This window comes from Dermochelys coriacea, chromosome 10, assembly GCF_009764565.3.
Source record: "Dermochelys coriacea isolate rDerCor1 chromosome 10, rDerCor1.pri.v4, whole genome shotgun sequence".
Taxonomy (NCBI): Eukaryota; Metazoa; Chordata; order Testudines; family Dermochelyidae; genus Dermochelys; species Dermochelys coriacea.
The window spans coordinates 48,416,412-48,441,637 of NC_050077.1; the positions used below are offsets into that span (position 1 = coordinate 48,416,412).

A 25,226-nucleotide genomic window follows, 5' to 3' on the forward strand; every position below is an offset into this window, starting at 1 on the left:
CAAGGACATTTGCAGTATAACATGCAGGCTGGCTCAGGGCAGTTAGAAATGCATCTTTCTAATATAATTCTTGTCCGCCTGGCTGCCTGTCAAAACACATATGGGGCCAGATCCTCAGCAGGTGTACATTAGTCATGACAGCAGTGGGACTACCCTGCTTTACACCCATTGAGATATGGCTCATTGTTTCTACTGAAACAACCCAGATCTGTCACACACTGATCAAAAACTCCTGAATTGTATGTGTCAGAGGTGGTTCTGGCTTTGCAATTCAGTCAGCCAGGGCCATTCTGTGCTAGCCCTCTGGGCACAGAGCCTCTCTGTATCAGGAGTACCCTTTGGAGAGGCCCCTCATGGAGTATCCTTTGGATCAGGCCCTCATGATTGAAATGTCATACAGTGTGAGTATTTTCTGTACAAGTTGCAATAGAAGCACTAATGGTGGCTGTCCGGCTCTCTGTCCATATCAATGGTTCTCAACCAGGGGTCCAGGGCCCCCTGGGGGGCCATGAGCAGGTTTCAGAGGGTCCGCCAAGCAGGACCAGTATTAGACTCATGGGGGCCCAGGGCAGAAAGCTGACCCCGCCCCACAGAGGCCTGAAGTCCAGGGCCCTGAGCTCTGCCACCTGGGGCTGAAGCAGAAGCCTGAGCAACTTAGCTTCGTGGGTGCCCTGTGGCATGAGGCCCCAGGCAACTGCCCTGCTTGCTACCCCCTAACGATGACCCTGGCTTTTATATGCAGAAAACAGTTGTTGTGGCACAGGTGGTCTGTGGAGTTTTTATAGCATGTTGGGGCAGGGGGGGGAGCGGGCTCAGAAAGAAAAAGGTTGAGAACTCCTGGTCTATATTGCACTCATCACAGCAGCACTGAGCAAGTGGAGTTCTCTGCTTGCCCCTTCATTCATTTGTCTTCGGTTTGATGGAAGTGGTTTTTATCACAGATGCCCTGACCTAGGAAGCAGAGATCCCTAAAGCATCTCCTCACCTGGGGAGCAGGAAGGCACAGCAAGTGCAGCACCCATGCTCTCTGCAACACTCTGGACCCTGAAATGTACAGACACGAGACTCCATGCTAAATAACTCCAAGAAGCACCCGAGTTATGGTGTACAATCTCCTAAGCTAGGAAACCCACGACAGAGAAACAAAAGGGTAAACAGCTGCTGTTGGTATATAGCACTTTTCCACCTGGACTCTTGTTTTGCACTTTCCTCTGTTTTTCTCTGTGCCACTAACTGTGCGTCACAAAAATCAGTGAGGATGTGTTGTGGACAGCAAGGCCCAGATTCTCCATGGCTTTAAGTGGGAGTTAGGTGCCTAAATGCCTTTGGGGATCTGGGCCCACTAACTTGCAAATCAGGGAGCCGTGCAAGCCATCTGCATGCACAAGAAGCCCCTTCATTGCCTGCTTTTGCAGGCAAAATCCAGCGCGCACGCAAGGAACAGAGGATTTCTGAAGGTGGGACGGAAAGTTGGCCTGTAATGCCTGGATTTATTGTGCATGCGCCATGCGGCGTATTGGTTTACAACTCTGATTAACAGGATGGATCGTAAGGAACTGTTGTGGTTACCGTGTCAATTCTCCACTAGCTACCCTTCACCAGACAAAGTAAATTATATTAACACACCCAGCTGGATTCCAGGCAGATGAAAGGGCTGAACTGCATCCAGGGAGGCATCGTTGAGCTCCACTCTGCCATTAACTCCCCCTAGTGCGCCTCACGTTACAGAGCGAGCACAGACTGTTCAGCACATGTGACACGCCCCAGGCTGAGCAGAGACCCCCCTTCCCTCGCAATACACAGGCCTGAGCAGCGGGGTTTCAATTCAGGATGCTAATGCTGCTGTAGTCTTGTTTCCCCTGTGCTGCTGCTACTGCTGGTCATCACACCGATCCTTAGCACTCAGCGCTTTTCATCCGTTGATCTCAAAGCACTTTGCAAAGGGGGTCGCAATCATTTTACCCTTCTTACTTGATTTCGGGTCTTCAGCTTGAGACTCGTGTAATACTGACAGACCCCGGTTGTTGGTGGGCGGGATGGAACCTGGGACCTCTGGAACTAAATGCATGAGTCTCTACTGCATGAGCGAAAAGCCTTATGGCTCTTAGCTAAAGCTTTAGAGGAGACTCATTAATATATCTCTCTAAGTGGTCTCGGTGCCATGGGAGGGGACAGAAAACCACACCCAGGAGGTGTGTGGGTTACACTTACTCAGCGGAGTTTGTCTAATTTCAGAGGGCAGGTGCTCAGCCCTTTCTGAAAATCAGGTCCATTTAAGGCATCTCTTGTTAGATCATCCAAACCCTGAGGCCCCACAAATCACTTTTGCAAATCTTAGCTTTAAGCTGGTGTCCCATCTCCCTCTGCCCTGTTCCCTCTCTTTACTCTATTTGCTTTCTCTTTCCCTTCTCTCTGCTCCCTTTTCATCAGCGGTTCTCCTAGCAGGAATGCGATCGCTCCAATTTGAGAACCCACACTCTTGAAGATGGTTGAAAATGAGGCAAATCACGTTTGCTTGTCAAATCTAATTGTGATGTGGCTCTGTGGCTGGACCAGGTGGCTTGGCCTCAGTATGAGAAAGGGACTTGTAGTGGCAAAAAGGATTGAGCAGCTTTGTATTTTTTGCATAGTTGAACCCAGCTGGCTCTAACGTGTCTGGTTCTTCTCTGCTTTTCTTTGGCTTCCTGTCTCCCCCATAATTCCCAAGTAGAGTAAAGGAGACTCTGGATAGCTGCATTTTGTACAGCAGAACCCAGAAGGCTTGGCTGGCTTGGCCGGCTTGGCCATGTGTGATGGACCCTTGCTTATCCAGCGTGGTTTTATAATGATTCTAGAGGTTCTAATGCTGATGGCATTTCCTGCACTGACTGGCTCTGCCAGATGCAAAACCATTAAGGGAAGGTTAAGGAGGAAAGGCCAATGATCACTGCAAAACAGGCCACAGCTGGAGTGAGCACATATGATTGAGTCTACCTTAAAAATGTCAAATTGTTTTTTAAAAAAAGAGGGAGCCAACAGCAGGTGTAACCTGGCTTGACCCTCATCTGGGGGACTGGAGCTCAATGCGTCTGTCAGAAGGGACACAGTCTCTTCTGCTTGTTTATTTCTTTGCATGTGTGTTTGCCTGCATTTGGAAGGAGTGTGCTTGTGCAGCTGCCCATTGTGACTCTGGCTGCGTTGGCATCATTCAGCACATGTCCATTTCGGTTGCCATTGCAATGAAGTTAAATGAAAACAGCTTGTCCTTCTGGGGAAGGAGCCCTGGAAAAGAATCTGGCGCCAGAAGTCAAATTCTTTGCACTGCAATGTGAAAAGTTGCCTTTTGAATAGTGTGAAGTGCGAGTCGGTGTGAAGAGTCTCTGTGTAACAACGAATCTCTGTGTGGTGATGTGTGTGTCTCTGAACTATTGGTATGTGCATGTGAATCGTGTGTGCACACATTACAGTGTATGACTGTGATGTTTGTGTTAGCGAGCACTCAGTGTTTGACTGCACTTGGTAATGTGCATGTATGCATGCATTCTGCATGATTTCATGTGTGTGGGTGATGCATGCGGTGATGTGTGTCCCTGCCCAGACATGTTACAATATATGTGACTGATGTTTGCATTTGACAGTAACCAAGCTCTGCATTTGACGATCCTGGGCAATGTCCATGTTTGCATATGGCTGTGTAAGGTATTCTGCATGAATGACACATGACTTTGTGTCAGCGGGGAGAACGATGCATGTGGTGACATGCATGCATGTGAAAATGGGGAGGCACATCTGTGTGAGATGGGTAGCCGTGCCCATGTGTCACACTTGATGTGTGAGCCCATGACTGTGTCTGATTGGACATGCTGATGTGTATTAGCATGTATTTTGCATGTCAAGAGCTTGTTTCTCCACCAGGAATTGAACTGCATGGCTCTCAGCTTTGGAACGTACGACTGACATTCCCGCCAAAGCCCGCATTGGAACCACACTGAAACAGCAGTGAAGAGCAAGGAAAAGATGAAGGGATTCTAGTTACATGTCTCTACCAGACTCCAGGGGGCTGAGGGACACATCCCAAGTTGGAAGCAGCAGTTGGAGCTGCTGAGCTGAGAGAGAGAGACAGGAGGGGAAAAGAGGGAGGTTTTGGGGAGCGGGGAGGTTAAAAAGGCCTTTGTGACGTCTGCTGCAGTGTGACTCAGCCTCACTCATCGGCTCCAGGCTGCCAAGAGAAGTTGGCCTGGAAAGATTGTTTCAGTCTTAGAAGACGTGGTTCACAGTGTGTTCCAAGTCGGCCTTTCTTTCTCGCTTTTGCTGGAAGGATTTCTGGACACTGCTCTGCATTCACTGTCCCTCACACCCACACCAGCTTTCCCTGGTCTCTCGCAACTGCCAGAAGGGGCTCAGCGTGGGGACCTGGTAGGGGAGCAGCAGGGGGAAGTGCTCCCTTTGTAAAATAAGGGCGGGTGTTTGATTACATTACACAGGGTAAATTCTGCAATCTGTAGAGTTGCACGGGGTAGAATTTGGCCCACTAAGCACATTTGACTACACATATGTGCTCTGCAGGGTTGCCTTTTTGTTACCATGTCTCAGAGTGTGTGCCATGTGATGTATTGGTTTATGCTGATAGGCACTGGGTGTTAGTGTGTGCGTGTATACAACTGCACACAAGGTTGCCAGCTCTTGGGATTTGATCTCAAGTCTTGTGATATTTGATATTTTTCTTAAAACCCCAGCTCCTGGAGTCCTGTGATTACATGAGAATCTCCATTTTCATATAAAAAAGAGGATGTTTCTACCCCTCGTGCTTGCAGAGAAAAGATTGAAAACCTGACCCAGATGCACCCTAACGTATGTCTACACTATAATTAAAAACCCATGGCACTCAGTCTCAGAGCCCTGGTCAATTGACTTGGGCTGATGGGATAAAAATAGCAGTATGGACATTCAAGCTCGCCCGGGCTGGAGCCTGGACTCTGAGACCTGCATCCTTCACAGACCCTGGGCTCCAGTCCAAGCCTGAACATCCACACGGCAATTTTTAGCCCCAAAGCCCAAACCTCACAAGCCCAAGTCAGCTGACCCGGGCCAGCTGTGGCCATGCCACAGGTCTTTTATGGCACCGTAGTGCTCAAAAACACCAAGGAAAAGAACCACAAATCGACTCTGTTTTAAAAACCTCATGATTTTTAATACAATCTCATGAAACGCCTGGGGTTGGAAATATTGTGTGTGTGTATCTGTGCATTGATTTCTGCATGTCTGTCTTGGTTAGGTGTGTCCATGTATAGCTCTGTATTATGCATGTGAGTGTTTGAACACATCTAAGTGCATGTGGGTTTGCTGAGAGGAGTTTGAATGTGACTGACGACATAGCCTCGGAAGATTCTCGTCCATATCTCTGACCAGGCCTTAGGAGGAAAGACCAACTCTCAACTGGTCCACATCAGGTTTTACTCCAGGGCCACTGCATGCTGGATTAGGACTTTGACAGCTTAAGGTCTGGTCTGATTCCCATGAAGGTCATTGGGAAGATTCCCATTGCTTTCCATAGGACTTGGATTGGACATTGAGTTAGTGGTGTGTAAACGTGCAATGAAGCTTCCACTTCAATGCAGAGTCACACCACTTTCAGTGGAGAAGCTCTCAGCGACTTGCGGAACTATATGAGTGCTTTTATGTTGGGGACAGGTTTGATTATGGGGATGTGACAGATTTAAGACAGGAGTGTGTGCATGTGCATGAAGAGGTATTAACCATATGTATAGAGGGGCTTGAATTGATGGATGTGTGTACATTTGTGAAGGGGGTTGAATGTTTTAGTAGGGGTTTATGAACGTATGCATGAATTGGTTTCTCTATGAGGCATGCTGGAAGAGGGAGGGAATATGCTATGTTTGTGTCTTGTGGTATACATCCTAGGCCCTCTATTGTTCTAGGGGCGGGAGAAATTATTTATTTACTAAAAGCAGATGCAGTGAAGTTTTGGCTGTTTGCTCTGGGACCATAGTGGTGGCTGCTTGATCTATGTGGTGTGATGTAGGTTGCCTGTCTCTGATCAGAGGTATATGTGCTGATCAGCATGTGCCAGATGGTTTGTGCAGTAGGTATGGGGTACACAGCAGCTCACAGGAGGGCACAGGAGAGTTCTAAGTGAACTTCGTGTCTGGAGTGGCATAGTCCCCAGGGTCCCTGGCTGGCCTCTGGCTTCTGCTCATCCTTTGTGCGTGGATTTGAATGTGAAGAAATATCTTATAGGAAAATATAATTATCTGGGAAAAAGAGCTCCCTGTTCTTAAATAATAAAAACAGCTCTGTATTGCCAAGAGGCAAGCACACTGGGAGGAAATGCAATCACCATCAAACACAGCCTCCCCTAATCCTACCTCCCCACCCCACCCCACCCCATCCCAGGCCCCTGCTGGGTACCAGGAGCAGCAATGCCTCCTGAATTAGTATGGGAGGGTGGGAAGGGCCCAAGAGATATGCTGGGGATTAGGTAAGAAAAGAACCATTAACAGGTAGACAACTGGTGGGTGAGGTAATCTCTTTTACTGGCCCAGCTTCTTTTGGTGAAAGAGACAAGCTTTGGAGCTATCCAGAGCTCTTCTTTCATCACAGAAGTTGCTCCAGTAAAAGCTATTACCTCACCCACTTTCTCTCTAACTTCCTGGGACCAACACGGTTACAACAACACGGCAGATAATAAGTGTGTGTGTGGGGGGGCAAAGACACTGCTCTCTTGGATCCCCCTGTGCTAAGGGGGTGAAATCCTAGTTTAGGGAAATCCCCGTGTGAGCTATCTCACTATTCCTCTGTCCACCCACCAATCTAACTCTTCTCCCACACTAAAATCTGGTTAGGCTTCACCCATCCCCAGCATCAGCCCTATGCATGTTGGTTTCCCTTGTTGAGGAAGCTGACAGGAGAGAGGTGATCCCCACAGGACCAAATCTCCAAGATTCCTGGTGTTGAGTTGGGAATGAGGTTTTCTACAGGTAACCAGATCAAAGTTTGAGAAGAAGGAGGTGCGAGCTTTTTAAGAAGCCCACGAAATTCACCAGGAAAGATTCAGGATGCATTAGAAATAGATTATTTTTATTAACTGTACAGTAGCATATAGCGACCCGCCTAAGATCAGGGCCCCCCTGTGCTAGGCCCTGTACATACACATAGCAAAAGCCCTGCCTCAAGGGCTAAAAACCAAAATGGATATGACAGACCAAGCATGGGAGGGGAAAGAGAGGAAGTGACTGACCCCAGGCCACTGTAACAAGGTGCCCATTAAGGACCAGGGCCTACCCAGCTCTGTTTGATGATCAGACCCAGCTGGGAAGGGTTCAGGTGTTTTCTATAAAGGGCTGAGAGACTCAGTTGGAGGGAGATGGGCTCCTGCAGCAGGGGGTGGGCAGAAGGGAAAAGAAAAGGATGGGAAATGTATGTATCCATCCTTTCAGCACTGAGAGAGGAAAAGAAAAGCCTCAGGGAGTTGTGGTCCAAGGGGCAGAGGAACTGCTTTGCTTTGCTCAAGTTTTATGTTTAAAGGGTAAAACTGGGAGCTGAGTGAAGGGCATGAAGGACTTTGGGTGTGGTGTTAGTCCTTCCTGGGCTGGGCAGACAGGCCAGCAACTCTGTGGTCACACTGGAGCTCTCTGTAGGAGCCAGGAATAGAGCCCCAGCTCAGGACTCCCTGTCCAGTGCCCTGGCCACTAGACAACACTGCCTCTCTGCTTTGAACTTTGTTTTTCCTGCTGCCCAGACTTGGGTAGGTGATAGTTGTTGCAGCCACCCATGTGAGCTCTGTTTAGCACACCTTTCCTATAGCTGGTGTGCAGAGATAGATTGGGAGTGTGGGGCTAAACCAGCAGCTTTACTGATCACATCTAGCTGCAGGGAGACCCACACAGAACTGACAAACACTCAGTATTCTCTCCCAGCATCTGCTGGCCGCAGTGGAAATCCTGGGATGGCTTGTTCAAGACCTGTCTCAACCTCAGTTGCTAATCATTGCCTGCCTGGTGTAGGAGCAACAGTTTCTGTCTGGGATGTTACAACAAGAAACATAGGAACCGCAGAGCAAAGTACAGGAGACAGAGAGAGCAGTAAAGGGGATTTCTAAATTTTAGCGGCTAGATCCTCAGCTGGTATAATTCAGCAGGCCCAAGATTTCTAAACCTAACGTGCAACTAACTATCTTCACAACAATGAGATACAGGGAGAATTGATCAGCTTTAACAAGGGCAGGAAAAGAGATGTTTAAAAAACAGGCAGGCATGTGAGGCGCGTTTTGAAGCTCATACAGGAGCTACCTGCTGTGCTTAATTTCAGAATCTAATGCTATCATTAAAGGGAGAGGGAGGGCGCCTTTCATCTCCGCGGCACGTTGCATCCTCACTGCTCGCCACAAACATTTTCATCAGAATCTCTGACCACTACAATACACTGAGCACATAGAACCTGTGTGGAACTGGGCATCACCTTGCAAGGGGGGGGTGGAGGGTGGAAGTTATGTCTCTTTAAGCTGTTCCAGTGACCCCCCCGTTCCATGGGGGGGGTTGTAAAAATAACCCTCCACTATTAACTGGAGCAAATATTTACAGTTTGGGACATGGAAGAAAGAAAGATGGATTATTTGGATTTTCTTTGATGAGAGAAAGGAAAAAATGCTTTATTTTCACAAAGAAAGGAATATCCAGAACTTCTTTCTTTCTTTTTTGCTGTGGGTTTTGTAGCAGGAGCAGGGTTTGTTCTCCCTCCAACTTTTCTTTCTCTGAGAAACAAGTCTGGAGTTTGTGTTTATAGAGACAAGAAATGCCTGCCCGCCCCTATTTATAGTGCGGGATTAATGTATATATAGACAGGCCTGTATGTGTGGGAGTGTGCACAACCTCTCTCAGAGCTGTCTAGTGGGGCAAAAAGCTTTTCTCAGCCACCTCCACCTCGGTCAGAAGTTTCCTCTCTAAGCCTCCCCCGCCCCAGTTCCCAGAGGAAATGACAGTGTGAACCCAGAGATTCTGTGGGACAGGATATATAAAACCTCAAACTCTCCTGAAGCCAAGCCAGGAAGATCACTCTAGCTCTGAGGGGCAGGCGAGGAGGGGAAACGGAAAATTCCTCCAGAGTCCCTGAGGGCTGAGCACGGATCCATCCGCTTGGTTCTCACATGCATCAAGAGCTTTTTTTTTCTTTCTTTTGAAGGGTGGTAGGGAGGAATTTCAATTTTTAGGGTTAGTTAGCAATCACATACTGACCGAGTCACTTACTGTGCAGCACTTTAGTTCCTATCCCTGCCCCTCTCCCACAATGAGCTGCAAGCTCACCTCCTCAGGAGCAGTCAAAAGGCCCCAGTGAATGGATTTGATTGTACGAGTATTTTCTTTTTTTTTGCACAGGGGAGTGGGATGCAAGGAGGAAGATCGTGGGAACTTTTGGTATCAGTTCCTTTAGACTGGCCTGATTCTATCCCGGGGGTAAGCAGGGATCTTGTGTAAAGCAGTGGTGTTGTGCCTGAATGGGGTTTTGGCCTGGTATCACTAACTAGTATTTTACTTTCTTTTGAGGGAGGACAGAAGTTGGTCAAAGAAACATGAGCCATATGGGCAGAAAATTGGAAATCGTATACTATCTATTTGTATTCCTACAGTGCCTAGAGGCCCCAACCAAGATCAGGGTCCCTTGCACAAGGGGCTATACACACACCCGTAGCCAGAGACAACCCCTGACCATAGCGTTTAGAATCTGAATAGACAGGGCAAACAAACTGTATGATTATCCTTATTTTACAAATGAGTCACTGAGGCACAGGAAGTTAAGGGTCTGATTCGCTGCGTCCCTGCCCCATGTGTGGCCATTGACATGTGTGCAGTGTGACAGCTATGGGGGAGCAGAAGGTTGCTGAATCAGAAAGGTGGCGTTTCACATGCACTTTGCACTGGGGCTAATGACTACTGGCTTGTCCGCGTGGGACAGTGTGACCAGCTCTGTCGATAGAGTGATCCAGGTTTAGCATTACAGGTGTAACACCCCCCTCTTAAAGTCCTTGTCTGCACACACAAGTTGTACTGCTTTAACCATACAAGTACCGATAAAATGGTTCAACCGTCCTGGGATGGAAGCCGATATATTGATATGAAGGTGCTCTATACCATTATGGTTTCATATACTTTAAAGCCAGAAGGTGCCGTTACCTCATCTACTCTCATCTCTTGCATCATGCAGGTCATTAATTTTCACACAGATACCCCTATATTAAGCCCAAAGTTAGATTAAAGCATTTCAGCTCTCAAGAGACCAAACTATGTGCCACCGGCTGAGAACAGGAGAGACTGAAGGGCCATCAATGCCCGAGACCCTGGCAGTGGCAGGGAATTGATTGCATGAGATATGTATAAGTGAGAACAGAATAGCTATTCCCATCTAGGAAGGGGAATAAGCTATCGCAGGATATGGGACCTTATACTAGTATATTTGCATCCACTTTATTAGTTGTACTGGTATAACTGTACTGGTAAAAAAAAATCACCCCCCAAATCAAAATAGTTATAATGGTACCAAAACTGTGTAGAGCAGGTCTTATGCTGGTATAACAGGGCTTGTTCTTGGGGACAGCATAACACCCTTCCCAATTGATATATGCAAAACTGAAAAAGGCCCTATTGTAACTGGAATCAGAGTGTCCATGTGGGCGGGTCATACCTGAATAACTATAGTGCCTGAATTCACACCATGAGTTACCAAAACAGCTTTTCTGTGTGGATAAAGCACATAGCAGTGGAGATTAGACTGGGAGGCCCAGATCCCCACAAGTATTTAGGCAGTTAACTCCCACTGGTTAAGTTACTTGTCCAGAGTCACCCACGGAGTCAGTAAATCTCTCTAACAGCCAGTCCAGTGTCTTAACTAAGACCATCCTTCTTCTTAAAGACAGGAAAAATCGGAAGTTCCAGATAGCCTGGACAGCCCCACTACCTCAAGCATCTGGGAGACTATGATTCAGGCAGCACAGAATTAGCAATTAAAAACACATTTCTTCTGTAACTAATCACAAACTTAAGAGCAGCTGAGAGGTGTTTCTGTGTGTGCTGATGAGTTACCACCCCTCTGTTCCCTGAAAAGAACTTTATCCCTCCCCATGCCCTCCGCCCCAGTCCGCAAATAAAAAACATTGGAGCAAAAGGGAAAAAAAAGATCTCCACTCAAATTTATAACTGACTCATTACCAATAAAAGCTCCCTTTTAAACTGGGTGAGTCATGGCATCATGCTGTGGCTTTTGAGCTACATTATACACATGTTACTTTCTTCCTTGTTCAGCTGAAGGGATGTGGTTGGACCCCTCCCCAGGCCAGTCAGGTGCCCGTCCGGAGGCTGTGCAAACCCCTGCTTTTCCTGCCAAGTGATATTTTTGGCAAACCTCGAGAGGCTATCTGTCTGTCTGGCTGCTACTGTCTGTTGAGCAGCAAAGGGCTGCCACGCAAGACAGCACAATACCCAGTGGTATTGCATGGAGCCCAGCAGGATTGCAACACAAGACGTGTGCATCTCAAGAGAGACAGGGATGGAAAATCTGAATTTTTTCACTCTGTTGAGTCTTGGGTGGGGCCAGAATTATGTCCCTCCATCAACTGGGAGGAGAATTTAAGGTGCAGGTGAAAAGTGCTGTTCTCCCAAGGAAATATAGTGAGTTGGGAAATCCACTTTCTATCCGAGACTAGTGCAGAGAGTTGTATGCTTGGGATAGGAGCAGGGAGACTGGTTAAACCCGCTTCTCCCAGAGGTATCTTAGCATCGGCTTCTGTTAGCCTCTGCAGCCAACTTTCCACCAATCACCTCCTGTAACTCTAGCATCCAGCCTCTGCACGCCTGTCCAGTCTCAGCATTCACCCTGTTTTTCCATTTCTCTTGCTTAGCACCTGTCCCAGGGCTGTTTCATGTGGCTGGGTATCTTTCACTGGCTCTTCACGTCCCAGAATCCAAACGTGGTGATTATGTGCAATTTGAACTTGTGACACGAAAGCTGATTCAGATAAAAACCGATCTCACCCAAACCTTCCCCCCAAACTTGAACCAACCCTGCACCCACCACTTCTGTTAGGTTTGGAAAAGCTAGGACCAGAAGCAGAATTGCAGGAACACAGTGAGAGAGTCTATTTGCATGGAACCTCCAGATCAGTTTGGCAGATTTAAGCGTCATTCTAACCCAGCATTAAATTTTGCAAATAACCCTTATCTTTACAATAGAACAAACCAAGCTTCCTGAACTTTGAAGTGTCTGAAATTTGGATCTGAATTTTGTAGCTTCATACTACCTTTAATAGACACACCCCAGACAAGTACGCTAAAACACATGGAGGTATGCTCACCACATACATGTTCACAAGAAATACTCACCCAACTCTCACAGACACACAAACACTCCAAAAAAGCATCAGCACCTGCAAATATTGTGCTTGCATTTTTTTGTGCCCACAGTTCACTGCAGGTGCACATGTTGGCAGTTACATGGTTAACTGCTGAACATCTTGGGCATCAAAATAAACTAGTTAATTTCACTCTGATTTAAAATCAGTTTCTACTCCATTTCATTTCCCAGTTAGTATGCATTAGCAAAAAGGCTGCAAGTCTTATTTGAAAACACTGCAGGCAAATTCTTCTGGAGATGGGATGGGAACTGTTTCCACCTTTTCAGTTAAAAAAAATCCTAGAAACATTTCTGTTGGGCTTAGTTTTTCTGTTACATTTTATTAATAAAACCTAATTATAAAGCCAAATTCAACCTGACAAACAACATGATCAAACATTAAAATATCACTAGGTTATTTTGATGAACATTCAGTTTCCACAGTTGACCTGCAACTGCAGCTAAGCCCTTCCACAGAGACCAGGGCAGTTTCAAATACCTGCTATACTTGTGAAATTGGGGCGGTGTGTATGTGTGTGTGTGTGTGTGTGTGTGTGCGCACATGCGCCGTTGATCTGCCACCTAACCTCAATGTCGGCCCAAGATCTGTGGAAGTGTTTCCATTTAAGCTGCATCCTGGGTGTTTGGCTTGCAGACTGACTACAGAGTTCTGAATTTATTTTAGGCATGATGTGTCATGAACATTGCACTGCTGCAGCATGGCTTTGCAGTGATGCAATATGCCATTGCATCAAGCTGTGATGCTGTTGCTTCATGGTGTGAAGATTCAACATAATCACATTATTTCGGAGTCATTTTATAAAGGTGCAGCTGTCCCAGAAAAGACTACTTTGGGATTGAGGAATCCCTTACTACAGTAACTTTGCTGGGCCCACCCCCCAAGCCCCGGAAACCGATTTGGTGATATAGATATCACTGAAATCAGGGTCATTTATGTTGGCTCCTGCTAAGAGCTGCGTGCAGCAGAGAGACTACAAAAATATTTCTCTTGATTGGCATCTCTTGATTCTGAGGTTAATTATGTATATGAAACTGGCACTTGCATGACATATTGGGCCAAACCCAGAATTCAGGTCAGCTAGGTATGAAAATATGAACCAATGATTTTCCTACGAGTGTCCTAGGGGAAAAATGTAGGTTAATGAAGCCTGCAGCTGCACTAAGACTAGACTCAGTTTAGGGAATCTAGTTTCTAAGGAGAAGAGTCCTAACTGGATTTCTGTGGCCACCTGGAATGGACTCTGGGAACAGCCATGAGAGCAGAAAACACGGACTGAATTTCTCTCTGCCTGTTGTGAATGGTCTCTGTTTTCAGCCAGACAATACATCAGACTTAATTTAGACTCTAGGCTAAGGTTGTCTGTGCCTATGAAATTGTATCACCATACACTTTAAACCTGACGTTAGTGACTGTAATCCACAGCTTGCCCTGTGCTGCCCCTGTTTAGGAATGCGCTTATTGTGAATTTGCCTGAAGCTTGCCACTGCTAAATATAAGAGTGAGAAGAACATGTTCCTACATAGTTCCCACGATAGTGACTTGCATTCTGTTCCTTCTCTCTCTTACAGTTTTTTTCTGCTCTTTCTCATCAGTTGGAAACTTTTCCAGCTGCTTAGAACTTTGACCTCAACATATGTGGTGCATTTGCAAAAAAAAAAAAAAAAAAAAAAAATTAGATTTCTCAATGTAGCACAGAAGAATCTCCAAACTGTAACACTTTATTGCTACCCATAGTCCAACCTTTATTGCTACCCGTAGACCCAACCTCCCTTTGACTTCTGAATGAGGAACGTCTAGGCAATCTTCATAGGTCTCAAGTCCTGTTAAAAGAGGAGGTCAGGCTAGCTGCATTGGCCTGCATGTTTAGCTGATCTGCTAGAGAAGTAGTAAAACACAGTAGTAACTTCTCCATGACAAAGGCCAGGTGGCGTGGCTGTCCCACCCGGTATAGGAAGGGCACTGATGTAAGCAAGAGGAAATTGGCAGGGTAATTGTCTACCTGCAAGGAGATTGGCCACTCCTGCAGAACCAATTGGCTTGGAAGGGACTTCCAGGGAGTCATTTAGGCCCAGATCCAGCAAAGCACTTAAGCATGTGCTTAACTTTAAACAATGACCCAAGCAGTCGTACTGAAGCTCATTGGAGTACTCATGTTCTCAGAGTTAGGTGCATGATGGTTGAATTGGAGCCTGCATTCATGTAATTTTTCAGAACCTCCTCTGAGAGACAGGTGTCAAGTCCAGCCTCTTGACTATGTCCGCTTGAGGGAGGTCTCTCCATAACTTCTCATGGCTGTTGTGTTCCATTGCTTACTAGAGATATGCCAAAATCAGAGTCGGGCATCCAATCACCCCTGAACTTTAGAGAACTTACCATCCAGGTAGAGAGCTGCACTGATTCTTACAAAAAGAAAAGGAGTACTTGTGGCACCTTAGAGATTAACAAATTTATTTGAGCATAAGCTTTCGTGAGCTACAGCTCACTTCATCACATGCATCCGATGAAGTGAGCTGTAGCTCACGAAAGCTTATGCTCAGATAAATTTGTTAGTCTCTAAGGTGCCACAAGTACTCCTTTTCTTTTTGCGAATACAGACTAACACGGCTGCTACTCTGAAAACTGATTCTTACAATGTTCCCCTTCAGATTTAACCTCTTGTTCTTTACTGGAGCTGACTTGGACTAGATCCTCATCCAGAATAAATCAGGATGGCTCCATTAACATCAGTGGAGTTTTACTGATTTACACCAGCTGAGGACCTGCCCTGGCCCTGGCCCTGGCCCTGAGTAGCATTTAGAGAATGCTTTAAAAATAATTGATTTATTTTGTTACTGATAATTTATTTGTCTGTGGTTTCATTTTTGCTGAAGAACTGAACATCAAGTCTAAGGGCATGTCTTCACTGGCAACATTAAAGCTACTTTGGACCTTCCTGGCATTACAAGAGAAACAAAGAAACTTTTTGCTTAATGACTGGGTGCTACTCCTTGATTAAATAAAGTCATCTCCTTTGGAGACAGTCTGGTTCAAAGTCCGCTCTCAGTTACACCCTGTCAATCCTGATGAACTCAGTAGGGATGTGGGGTATCGCTGAGGGTGGAATAGTGCACAATAACTTTAAAATCATGGGGCGAAATTCCAGATGTGCATGTACAAAATGGGTGTGCACATTTACATGCTCCCAGCTGGGATGTACAATCACCCCAGTGCACATCTGTATGCAAATTGCCTTGTGCCCACACAATCAAGGATGGCGCTTCTCCATTGGGCATATGCCCTTCTGAAAAGTCAAGCCCTAAATCTCCATAAATTGAAGAAAAATATATGACCTGGCTTGGGAGGTGGGGGGTACAGTGGAGGCATTTTAACTGGGTATTTCTGTTGTTCATTACTGCCCCACCCCAGCTGCCCCACCAACACGCCCTCCTGGAAACGTACTTTGAATAGTCTTTAGAGCAGTCCTACGGAAGGCCATTTCATTATCAAGGTTTTAACCCCCCCCCCCCGTTTGTGCTTATTAAAAATGCTCAGCTAGAAGATAATGGGAGAAAGGGAAATTTAGCATATGTTTGGCCTTGACAAAAGCTGGCAGAGAGCAGAGGCACTCCTTCCACTGAAAAATCAGTTTACTAAAGCTTCACAGTTCTATGTTAAGAGCAAAGGTTTTCAAGTTGTTGTTTTTTTTGGTATGTGGAATGCCCATTTCCATTTGGAAATGGGCAGAATGCCCAGGGTCCTGAGCAGAGTCTCCTTGCTAGTCTAAACATGGGCCATTCCTCTACCATCTAAATATGGGCCCTACTTAACCCACCTGATGCTGGTCCAAAGCATGCATGCTAGGGGCATGAAACTATATATGTGCAGAGATGGGGAGGGCTGGCTTATGGGGGGGATGAACCAACCAGTATTTGATTCTGAGGCTTGAGGCCAGATGTTTGCCTCCGACTCCCCCTTGTGATGGCAGCCCTGATGTAAGATTGGTTTATCCCCAGCATGCAGGAAACCCCAGCGGTATAGAGCTGGCATAGCTGGCTCTATACTACCCCTCGTTGCAGCCCCCAGTGTAACGGACATGTAACGGACATGGCTGGGGAAATGGGTGTGGCCAGAATTGCCCTTGTGCTCTGATGTGTCCCAAGTCCTGGAATGGTCCCTTCAGCTGTTGGCAATTGGCTGTCAGTTGAGCAGCCTTGAGGCTGACCTGATTTGGTTGGGAGCTGAAATGGCCCTAGCACCAGTGAGCCAGAAAAGTGTGGTAAAGCCACTTTTGTTCACTGCCCTTAGGACCTGCACCAGATAGAGCTCAGCTGGTCCCAAGGGCTGGGCCCTGGGACTGGAATGGCATCTGCACAGTTCCATTGATGATCATACGCCCAGTTGGAGATCTGGTACTTTGTGTGTGTTGAAGAATTCAGTCTACTCCTCTCTTTCTTCACCACCATGCTACAGCCTCCCATTGACTGCTGGAAAATGCCCAAGAATAGTCAACTAAGTAATAAACTGCATTCTCCCAACCCCAGCACCCTCAAGTCTTCCCGTCTCAGTCAGCTTCTCCTCACACCCATTCTATCCTAGTGAAGGGACAAGCTGGGGTGAATGCATAAGGAAGGCTCCTAGGAAGATTGAAGCTGGCACCACTTGGCAGAAGAAGTGAGAAACCATTGACTAACCATCCCTGGTATGGTGATACTGTAAATTTTGGAAACAATAAGAGTGTTGCATTATGAAACATCTAAAGTGAGTGCCAGAAAGAACACTGGAGCCATCTTGGACAAAGAGATAAGCAGTGTCTCTTCCTGGTTAGCTCTTTGTCCAGTGAATAAAAGAATTAGAAGGAAGGTGATCACTTTACCCAATAATGAAGCAGAAAAGAGAGAATTTTTCCACTTAGGTTGCCAGCCACTACAATATTTTGGAGAGTGAAGAAGATAGTGTGCAGCAGACAGTTATGGATCCTTGCACCTCCTGGAAGCACATTGGCCTGTGGAAAGAACCATCTTGGATACTCTGGGTGCCAAGGAATTTTGCAATGAACAGGACACCGATCCACGATGGGTCAAGGTCATGGTTGCCTTTGAATCTGAATCAGGAAGGTTCAGGTGAAGAAAACAGCTGTGAAGCAGAAAACTAGAGCTGGTGGCAATTTTTCATTCCAAAAGGTTTTTAGACAAAAAACGGCCTGTTTTCTAAACAAAAGTTTTTGAGGAAAAAATTCATTTCTTTCAAAATTTCCCAGTTTTTCAACTAAACATTAAAACTTTGGGGGTTTTTGAAAATTGAGTACAAAAAATTGTCAAAAAAAATTCCAGTAAATTTTTTGGGGAAAAAAAGAAAAAAGTTCATTTCTTGCAATTTATTTTCCTACAGGAAAATACGTATCTTTTTCTAACCAGTTCTAGAGAAGACAAAGTGGTTGAAGTTTTGTGGACCAGCTGATGAAGGAGTATAAGTCAAACTTTGAAGCTGGGATGGAGATATGAAACCCTGTCAAATAAGGAAGAGGAGGAATTGCCTGGGTTCAGTGGCAGAGGGGGCCACTGAAGGAGTGGATCAGGTTTAAAGAAAGGCTGAAGGAGGAACGATTGGACCAGCTGGGAGAGCTGGCAGTCATTGGAAAGCCAGTAAGAAGAAGAGCTGATTGAATAAAACACCTGAGCCATGGATGGCTTTAAGAATGAAAGTGCCAAGTTTGGCTTGCCCTGACCCATGAGCTCATGCAGTTCATTACTCTGAGTGTTCAAACAGCCACTGAGCAGCCAGAAAAAGGCTTGTAAATCCCAGAGTGTGAGCATTCACACTGGAAACTCATGATTCACTGCCGCCCTTGGAGCGCATCCTGGTCCTGGGGAGAGCCATTGCACAGGCAGAGCTTGACCAAGGAGTGAGGCTGTCTGCACTAGGACAAAGTGTTCCCTCAAAGTGGAAATATTTGCTCTTGCAGCCTGTTGCTACCCCTCTCCTCCCTTTTCGGAGGCAAATATGCTGACAGGAAGAGTGACGGGAGAGTTAACAAATTTTGGCGGGAAATGGGAGAGGCAGAGGGAGCGGGAGCCCTCTGCACCTCCTCCCCCTTACTTTCTAAGGCAGTGATTTTCAAACTTTTTTTCTGGTGACCCAGTTGAAGAAAATGTTTGATGTCTGTGACCCAACAGAGCTGGGGATGAGGGGTTTTGGGTGAGGGAGGGGCTCAGGGCTGGGGCAGAGGGTTGGGGTGTGGAGGTGAGAGCTGAAGGGTCAGGCTGGGAATGAGGGGTTCAGGGTGTGGGGGGGGCTCTGGGCTGGGGCAGGGGGTTGGGGTGCGGGAGGGGGTCAGGGCTCTGGGCTGGGGGTGCAGGCTCTGGGGTGGGGCTGGGGATGAGGGGTTTGGGGTGTAGGAGGGGGCTCTGGGTTTGAGGGGGCCTCAGGGCTGGGGCAGGGGATTGGGGCACAGGGTTGCGGCACAGGCTTACCTCAGGCGGCTCCCGGTCAGCGGCTCAGTGGGAGTGCTAAGGCAGGCTTCCTGCCTGTCCTGGCACCACGGACCGCGCTGCGCCCCGGAAGCGCCGAGCAGCAGGTCCAGCTCCTAGGCAGAGGCACACAAGTGGTGCTGTGTGGCTCTCACCTGGAGGCACTGCTCTCCCCCAGCTCCCATTGGCTGGGAACCAGCCAATGGGAATGTGGAGTTGGTGCTCAGGGCAGGGGCAGCGCACAAAGCCCTGTGGCCCCCTGACCTAGGAGCCGGACCTGCTGCTGGCCACTTCCTGGGTGCAGCGCAGTATCAGAACAGGTAGGGACTAGCCTGCCTTAGCCAGGCAGCACCACCAATGGGACTTTTAATGGCCTGGTCGGCGGTGTTGACCAGAGCTGCCATGACCCAGTGCCTTACATTCCACAACCCAGTATTGGATCACGACCCGCAGTTTGAAAACCATTGCTCTAAGCAGCTCCAGTCGCTGCTCTCTGTCCCTTGGGAGGGGAGAGAAGAGAAGGCAAAGTCTGCAATGGGCTCCAGAGCACGCATTGCCTGCTAGGCTTTGAACCTGGGCCCCCTAGCCCTGGCTGTGGAAGCTGTGCCTATGCATGCTGAAAGACCGAAGGAGTTGCTTCTTAGACCAAGAGCACTGGTTCAGTGGACTGGTTGCCATCAGAGCTTGTTCCTGAGATACCTCAGCTGAGCAGCTCAGCTGACCCCAGTTAGTGCTGTGGCTGCTTTTGTGGAGTGCCCCAGAAGATGCTCCTGCAGCCATTGCCTAGTTTGTCAGTGAGTTTGGAGACCCAGGACAGCCTGGGGGCAGGATTGGTTTTGTCCAGGTCTCATACACCCAGGCTTCAGCAGAGGATCACTGAGCTGGGCCACAAGTTTATAAGGAGCACTCAGCTTGCCGGATCCCAGCAGCTGTCTAAGGCTCTTCCTTGTCCATTGCCTGCATCTTTCTCTCACACCTGTCTGCCAGTGCTGGGCCCAGAGCAGAGCTCTCAGAACTGTTCTGGCAAGACTATTCAGGTCCTGGTCAGAGCCCTCAGGGATCTGATACGAGTGGCCAGTGAGGCATGGGATAGTTGCTAATCAGAGAAATGGTTAATTTTTTGTTTGCTTTATAAAAGACTACCTCTTTTTATCCCTTTCCATTATAAGCATCATCCCCCCCCTCACTGCCTCGTGCTTTGACTTCTCATTGCTTGTCTCCTGCCTGGGTCTGTGATGGCACAGAGCACTATCAAGGGTATTGGAATTGTCCTCAGGGGCAGGCATCCATGGCCTATATGTCCCCATGAGAGTTGGAGGCACTGCTAACTGATTGCACCCAGACCAGTGGCTATAAAATAGGTGATGCCACAAACCTGGCCAATGTGGCCCAGAATCCTTATGTATATCAGCTAGCACTACTGAGTGGAATATGGGTTATTCAGGACTCTTCTGGGTAAAAGTTCAGTTATCCAATTAGGGAGAGAAACAATGCCTTGTGACTAGTGTGGCCAACCCCAAGGAGATTAGGTGATGAAAGCATCCCTAAGCATGTCCCCCTTTTGCATGGAGTGGGAAGCAGGAAGGCAGGGCACGGCTGTGGTGGAATCAGAAGAGATGGGGCTGGAGATGTTCAACAAGGGCTGTATTTCTGGAGGAGGAGTAACTGCATGGCCAGGCCAGCAATGGATGAGGCCGGCATGTCAGTATCACCTTTAGTCTGAACTGGATGAGGAGCCTATTTTCCAGATTTATGACTGTCCTGGCAGATGTGAGCGATACAGCTGAAGGAGAAAAGACAAAGAGAAGGACAGTGGAATTTCAGTCGCGGGATGCTGGAGCAGGGAGCACCCACAGCTCAAAGATCTGCCAAGTGCTGTGTGGTAAAACTTGGCCAGTTCATGAGGGAAACTAAGAATAAATCAATGCTTTGCATTCCTGCCTCTCCTGTGCCCAGTAGTAACCCTCACTGGCTGAACAGAGACTGGTTCATTCCATGTGTGTGTATCTGTTCCAGGCCCTGTGGCGTCCCCTCCTAGCTGGGACAGAGATCAAGCCCTCACTCTGTGCTGTTACATGATGTGCCTCCTACTGCACAGAGCACATCTGATGTGGTGGCACCTTTCCATTTTCCTGCTCCTACTAATGCACCTCAACCTCACACATCGCTCTGTAAGGGAGAGAAGATATTGAATTACCCGTGACAGCTGGGCTGCTGATTTCTCTGGAGGCTGAAGTTTGCACCTGAATATTCAGCTGGAGAAAACCACACAGTGTGTATATAAATGCCTGCAGCGTAGCTATAAACCATCTATTTTCCTAGGGTTGTGTACTGGTGCCCATCACCATGGTATCTGAGCACCTATTAGGGAGAAAGATGAAGACCGCAGGCCAGACAAGGTGGAGTCCAGGAGGTGAAACACAAGTGCACAAGCAGCATGTCCTCCATCTGTTACTGATGATAGTAAGCCACCCACTGTACTTTGGATAAGAGAGGGTTGAAAACTTGACTCTGCACAGCATTACAGTTCTAATTCAAAGCCCACACATGGACAGAGGGCTGGGTCTGTTGCTCCCAGGCTTTGCCCTCTTTAGGGAGATATATTGGCTGCACAAATGCTCCATCCCTGCGGCATAGCGCCAATACCACAAAATCACAGAGCAGGGACAGCATTCACTTTGATTTCTCCCCATTCATTCCCCCATCCTTCCGGAGTTCCAGCATCGCCCTGCTAACAGCAATGGGAAAAGTAAACTGAGCCCAGCTCAGCCACTCCCAAGACAAAACTACCAATTCAAGTGGTGAAGGTCAGGTACACATGGGATTGATACCAGCACAGCTAACACAGCCTGCTTACTAAAAGCTGGCTCCTTCATAGAACAGCATGATGAAGATCCTCCTGGTCCCTACTGCAGTGGCTCTCAATCTTTCCAGACTAATGTATCCCTTTCAGGAGTCTGGTTTGTCTTGCATACCCCCAAGTTTCACCTCACTTAAAAACCACTTGCTTACAAAATCAGACATAAAAATACAAAAGTGTCACAGCACACTATTACTGAAAATTTGCTTCCTACTCATTTTACCATATAATTATAAAATAAATCAATTGGAATATAAATAATGTACTTACATTTCGTTTAGTATATACAGCAGTAGAAACAAGTCATTGTCTGTATGACATTTTAGTTTGTACTGACTTTGCTAGTACTTTTTATGTAGCCTGTTGTAAAACTAGGCAAATATCTAGATGAGTTGGTGTACCCCCGGAAGACTTCTGCGTACCCCCAGAGATACATGTACTCCTGGTTGAGAACCACTACCCTACTGAACACTTGATGGAATCACATTTCTGTACAGAAGGGAGCTTACAGCATGACCTGCCTCATAGGAAAACCCTGTTTTAAAACTAGCAGCTTGTCTCCTTGATCCTAGGCACATGCAGCATGGGGCTGAGATCTCATCACTCTGCAATGGACCCTACTGAGTCCCTAACCCCAGTGCTGGGTTGTCTGAGACTGACGGTTAATTGTCTTGAAATCTGTACTTCAATCCCCCTGATGCTCTTGGGCTGGGATGCAGAGAGCTGGCCCTGAAACCAGTCCCCTTATTTGCTCCCTGCAGCTGCTGTCCCAGTATTTGGACTGTCTGGGCTTTGAGACAAATCCCTCTCGAGTTCATTCCCTTCTTTTTCTCCCTGCAGCTGCAGTCCCAGCATTGAGCAGTCAGGGTTTGAGGGCTAATCTTTCTCCAGTCCACTCTCTCTCACCTCTCCCCATTGATTTTTCTCTGCTCTGTTCCCCATGCCTCTCCCTGGCATTGACCATGTTTTCCCCGTCATCTCCCAAAAAGCCAGGCTCTAACCAGCAGCAAGTGACTTCGCATGAGGGAACTTACCTCCAGACTCTGGTCCTGCATGGAGGGGCTGCATCTGCAGAGTGAGCTGGAGCAGCAGCAGTGCTGTGGGAAGATCGCTGGACCCCATGATGTAACCTAGAGTGGACAAGCCGTTAGCATTCCTCGCGCAGAGAGAGAGGGAAGGAGCAGGAGGCACAGCCACGGACAGAGCCTATCTGTTTTCAATTGAGGGCTCTGCCACTACTATATTTAATAAACTGCTGCTGAGGGAGGGACCATTGGATTTTCCCCACCAGTCACAAATCAGACTGGGTTAAAACAGGCCCCTCTCAGATTACAAATAGGTTCCCCTTAAAGGGCTAGTGCCTCACGGCTGCCTCTCCCCCATGCTCTGAATGGTTCCTTGTTCCTCACTCTGGGAGGATTCCCTTTCTCTCCATGGCTGTTTTGGACTGCCCAGGCCTGAGGCTCGTGAGGATGATGTCTCACCGCCATGTGGTTGCTGGTGTCAGCTGAGAGAGGAGTAGGGTGTTGCCGTAAGCCTCGGGTAGCCTTTCTCAGAGCTGGTGGGAGCTATATTGTCTGGCAGCACTGGCATTGGCAGCTACTGAGAGTCTGAATCTCCCAGGAGCAGGCCTATGTATGGAGGCTAATACTGGGAGCTGGAATATGCATCTAAAATTCATATATGGATAAATAAGAAGAGGCCCAAAGGCAGTATCCATGTGCCAACTCCCAGCTTGGCCAGAAAAGCTATCTGAGGCCTGGAGGGTCCTAAAAGCAAAACCTTCTGTGAGGGGTTTCTTCAGCATGACTAGAGGACTACCCAGTTCACAAAGGCTCCACCTGGTCTTGTAGGCTGATGGCCCAATTAAAAATCGTGTATAAATGGAGGCCTCACAGAGCATTCTGTTTCTTGGCCTGTATCTGCCCAGTTCTGCGGTATCTTGGCTGACTGGCCTAGCTGCTGTTAGGAGAAGAGTTCGCCGCAATTCCTAGCAGCCATCAGGCTTCAATCCCAACCAATCTGGGTGAGATTTCTACAGTCTGGGTGGGGCTGCAAGGAACTGTGGGATTGCAAACAAAATGGCTTTTGCCAGTGAAGCTCCACTAGGCTAGAAGGGAACTTTGGATAATGGAGATGGGGGTGTGGCCATCCACAGCCCTTGGAGATGGAAGACTTTATTTATCTGACAAATAAAGCACTGAGGAGCTGTGTCCCATCACCTCACTGAATCTCCTTCCCCCTCTAACGCTGAGGAGATGGCCCCGCACATGGTGACCTGGGACACCGTGCTCCTTGCTGCTTGCATGTGTGGGGGTGGGAGGGATGAAAGAATGAGACGCTTTTGTAAAAAATATTTGTTTCTCCTTTGCTGGAAGCAGTGTGTGCCTTATTCAGAGCTCAGACAGTGGATCCCAGTGTCTTGGCTTCACTTCAGGTTCTGATAGCCCAGCAATAGAAATTGACGGTGGATAGGACTTATTAGATCATCCAATCTATTCTTTGGTTTCCATGGCAGGATTGTTCTCTATGTCATGACCCCTCTGAGAAAGATAGGTTATAAAACGCATATTGTTTTAAATAATTTAACGAGTTGTGTGTTTCTCACTGTCCTTTGGACCTGTGTTCCTTAGCTAAAGGACAGCCTGGAGAATTATTATACATTTATCAGTTTTATTAGTCAAAATAGCAAACAAGCAATTACAGAAAGCAAAATAAAGTTGGTTAGATGATAGTGTTCGCAATATTAAAAAAATAATTAAACTCACCATGGGATGTTATAATTTTTAAGAGATAATAAATCAGTTCAATTAAGTCAAGGTCTAATCACAATCTTGTTACAAAGACAAAATTTTATCCTAGTTCTATGCTAGTCTGGCAGGTGATTTTGGTATCAACATGGTACTATGGATCCTTAAATATAAATCCTTATTTCCAGTCAAATTTATCTGTGAATGGAATTAAGGGACTATTATGTCAGTTTAGCCGAAACAATTCTACAGTAGGATTTAGAAACTGAGACAAGTTAATTAACAAAGAAAGTCAATTCAGTTGATGTGACCTTTAGTATGACCTTGCCCAGGTGATACCAATAGGCAAATGTTGCTACTTATACATGCAAGACTATCACACTCTAAACCCAAAATACAATAGATAGATGATAATTTTGAAGCATTTCTAATGTCTCTCAAATTTCACCAGTGCTGTAAACTCTCATGCCACTTTAAGCAAAGATTCAGGTAGTGGTAAAATTGGTAGCTGACAAGTCAGTTCAAAGCTTCTTCCTCTTTTTTTCTAAGAAGCTGTCATCAGTTCTCTTGACCAAAGAATGGTATCAGGCTTTGGTAATGAGTTTCTCCCACTTCAATTCTTTCAATTACCTATTGATTTAGCATAACTTCTAGACAACTAAGATTAAATTTCTAGTGAAATATAAGCACACAACATACATGTGAGTCATTCTGAGGGTTTTAACTCAGGTGTGTAGTTTCTGAGAAGCAGTTAGGTTAACATAACCAAG

The 25,226-nt window shown here is 47.0% G+C and overlaps 1 protein-coding gene across 1 annotated transcript in view; it reads right to left on the reverse strand.

The window, feature by feature from the left end:
- Positions 1-22,926, reverse strand: part of CSPG4 (chondroitin sulfate proteoglycan 4) — a 76,622-nt gene extending 53,696 nt beyond the window's left edge. The window contains exon 1 of the mRNA XM_038418173.2: positions 22,741-22,926. Coding sequence (XP_038274101.1) covers positions 22,741-22,828 — 88 coding nt within the window. The 5' untranslated portion in view covers positions 22,829-22,926. The remainder of the gene's footprint in view (positions 1-22,740) is intronic.
- Between the last annotated feature and the right edge of the window lie 2,300 nt (positions 22,927-25,226).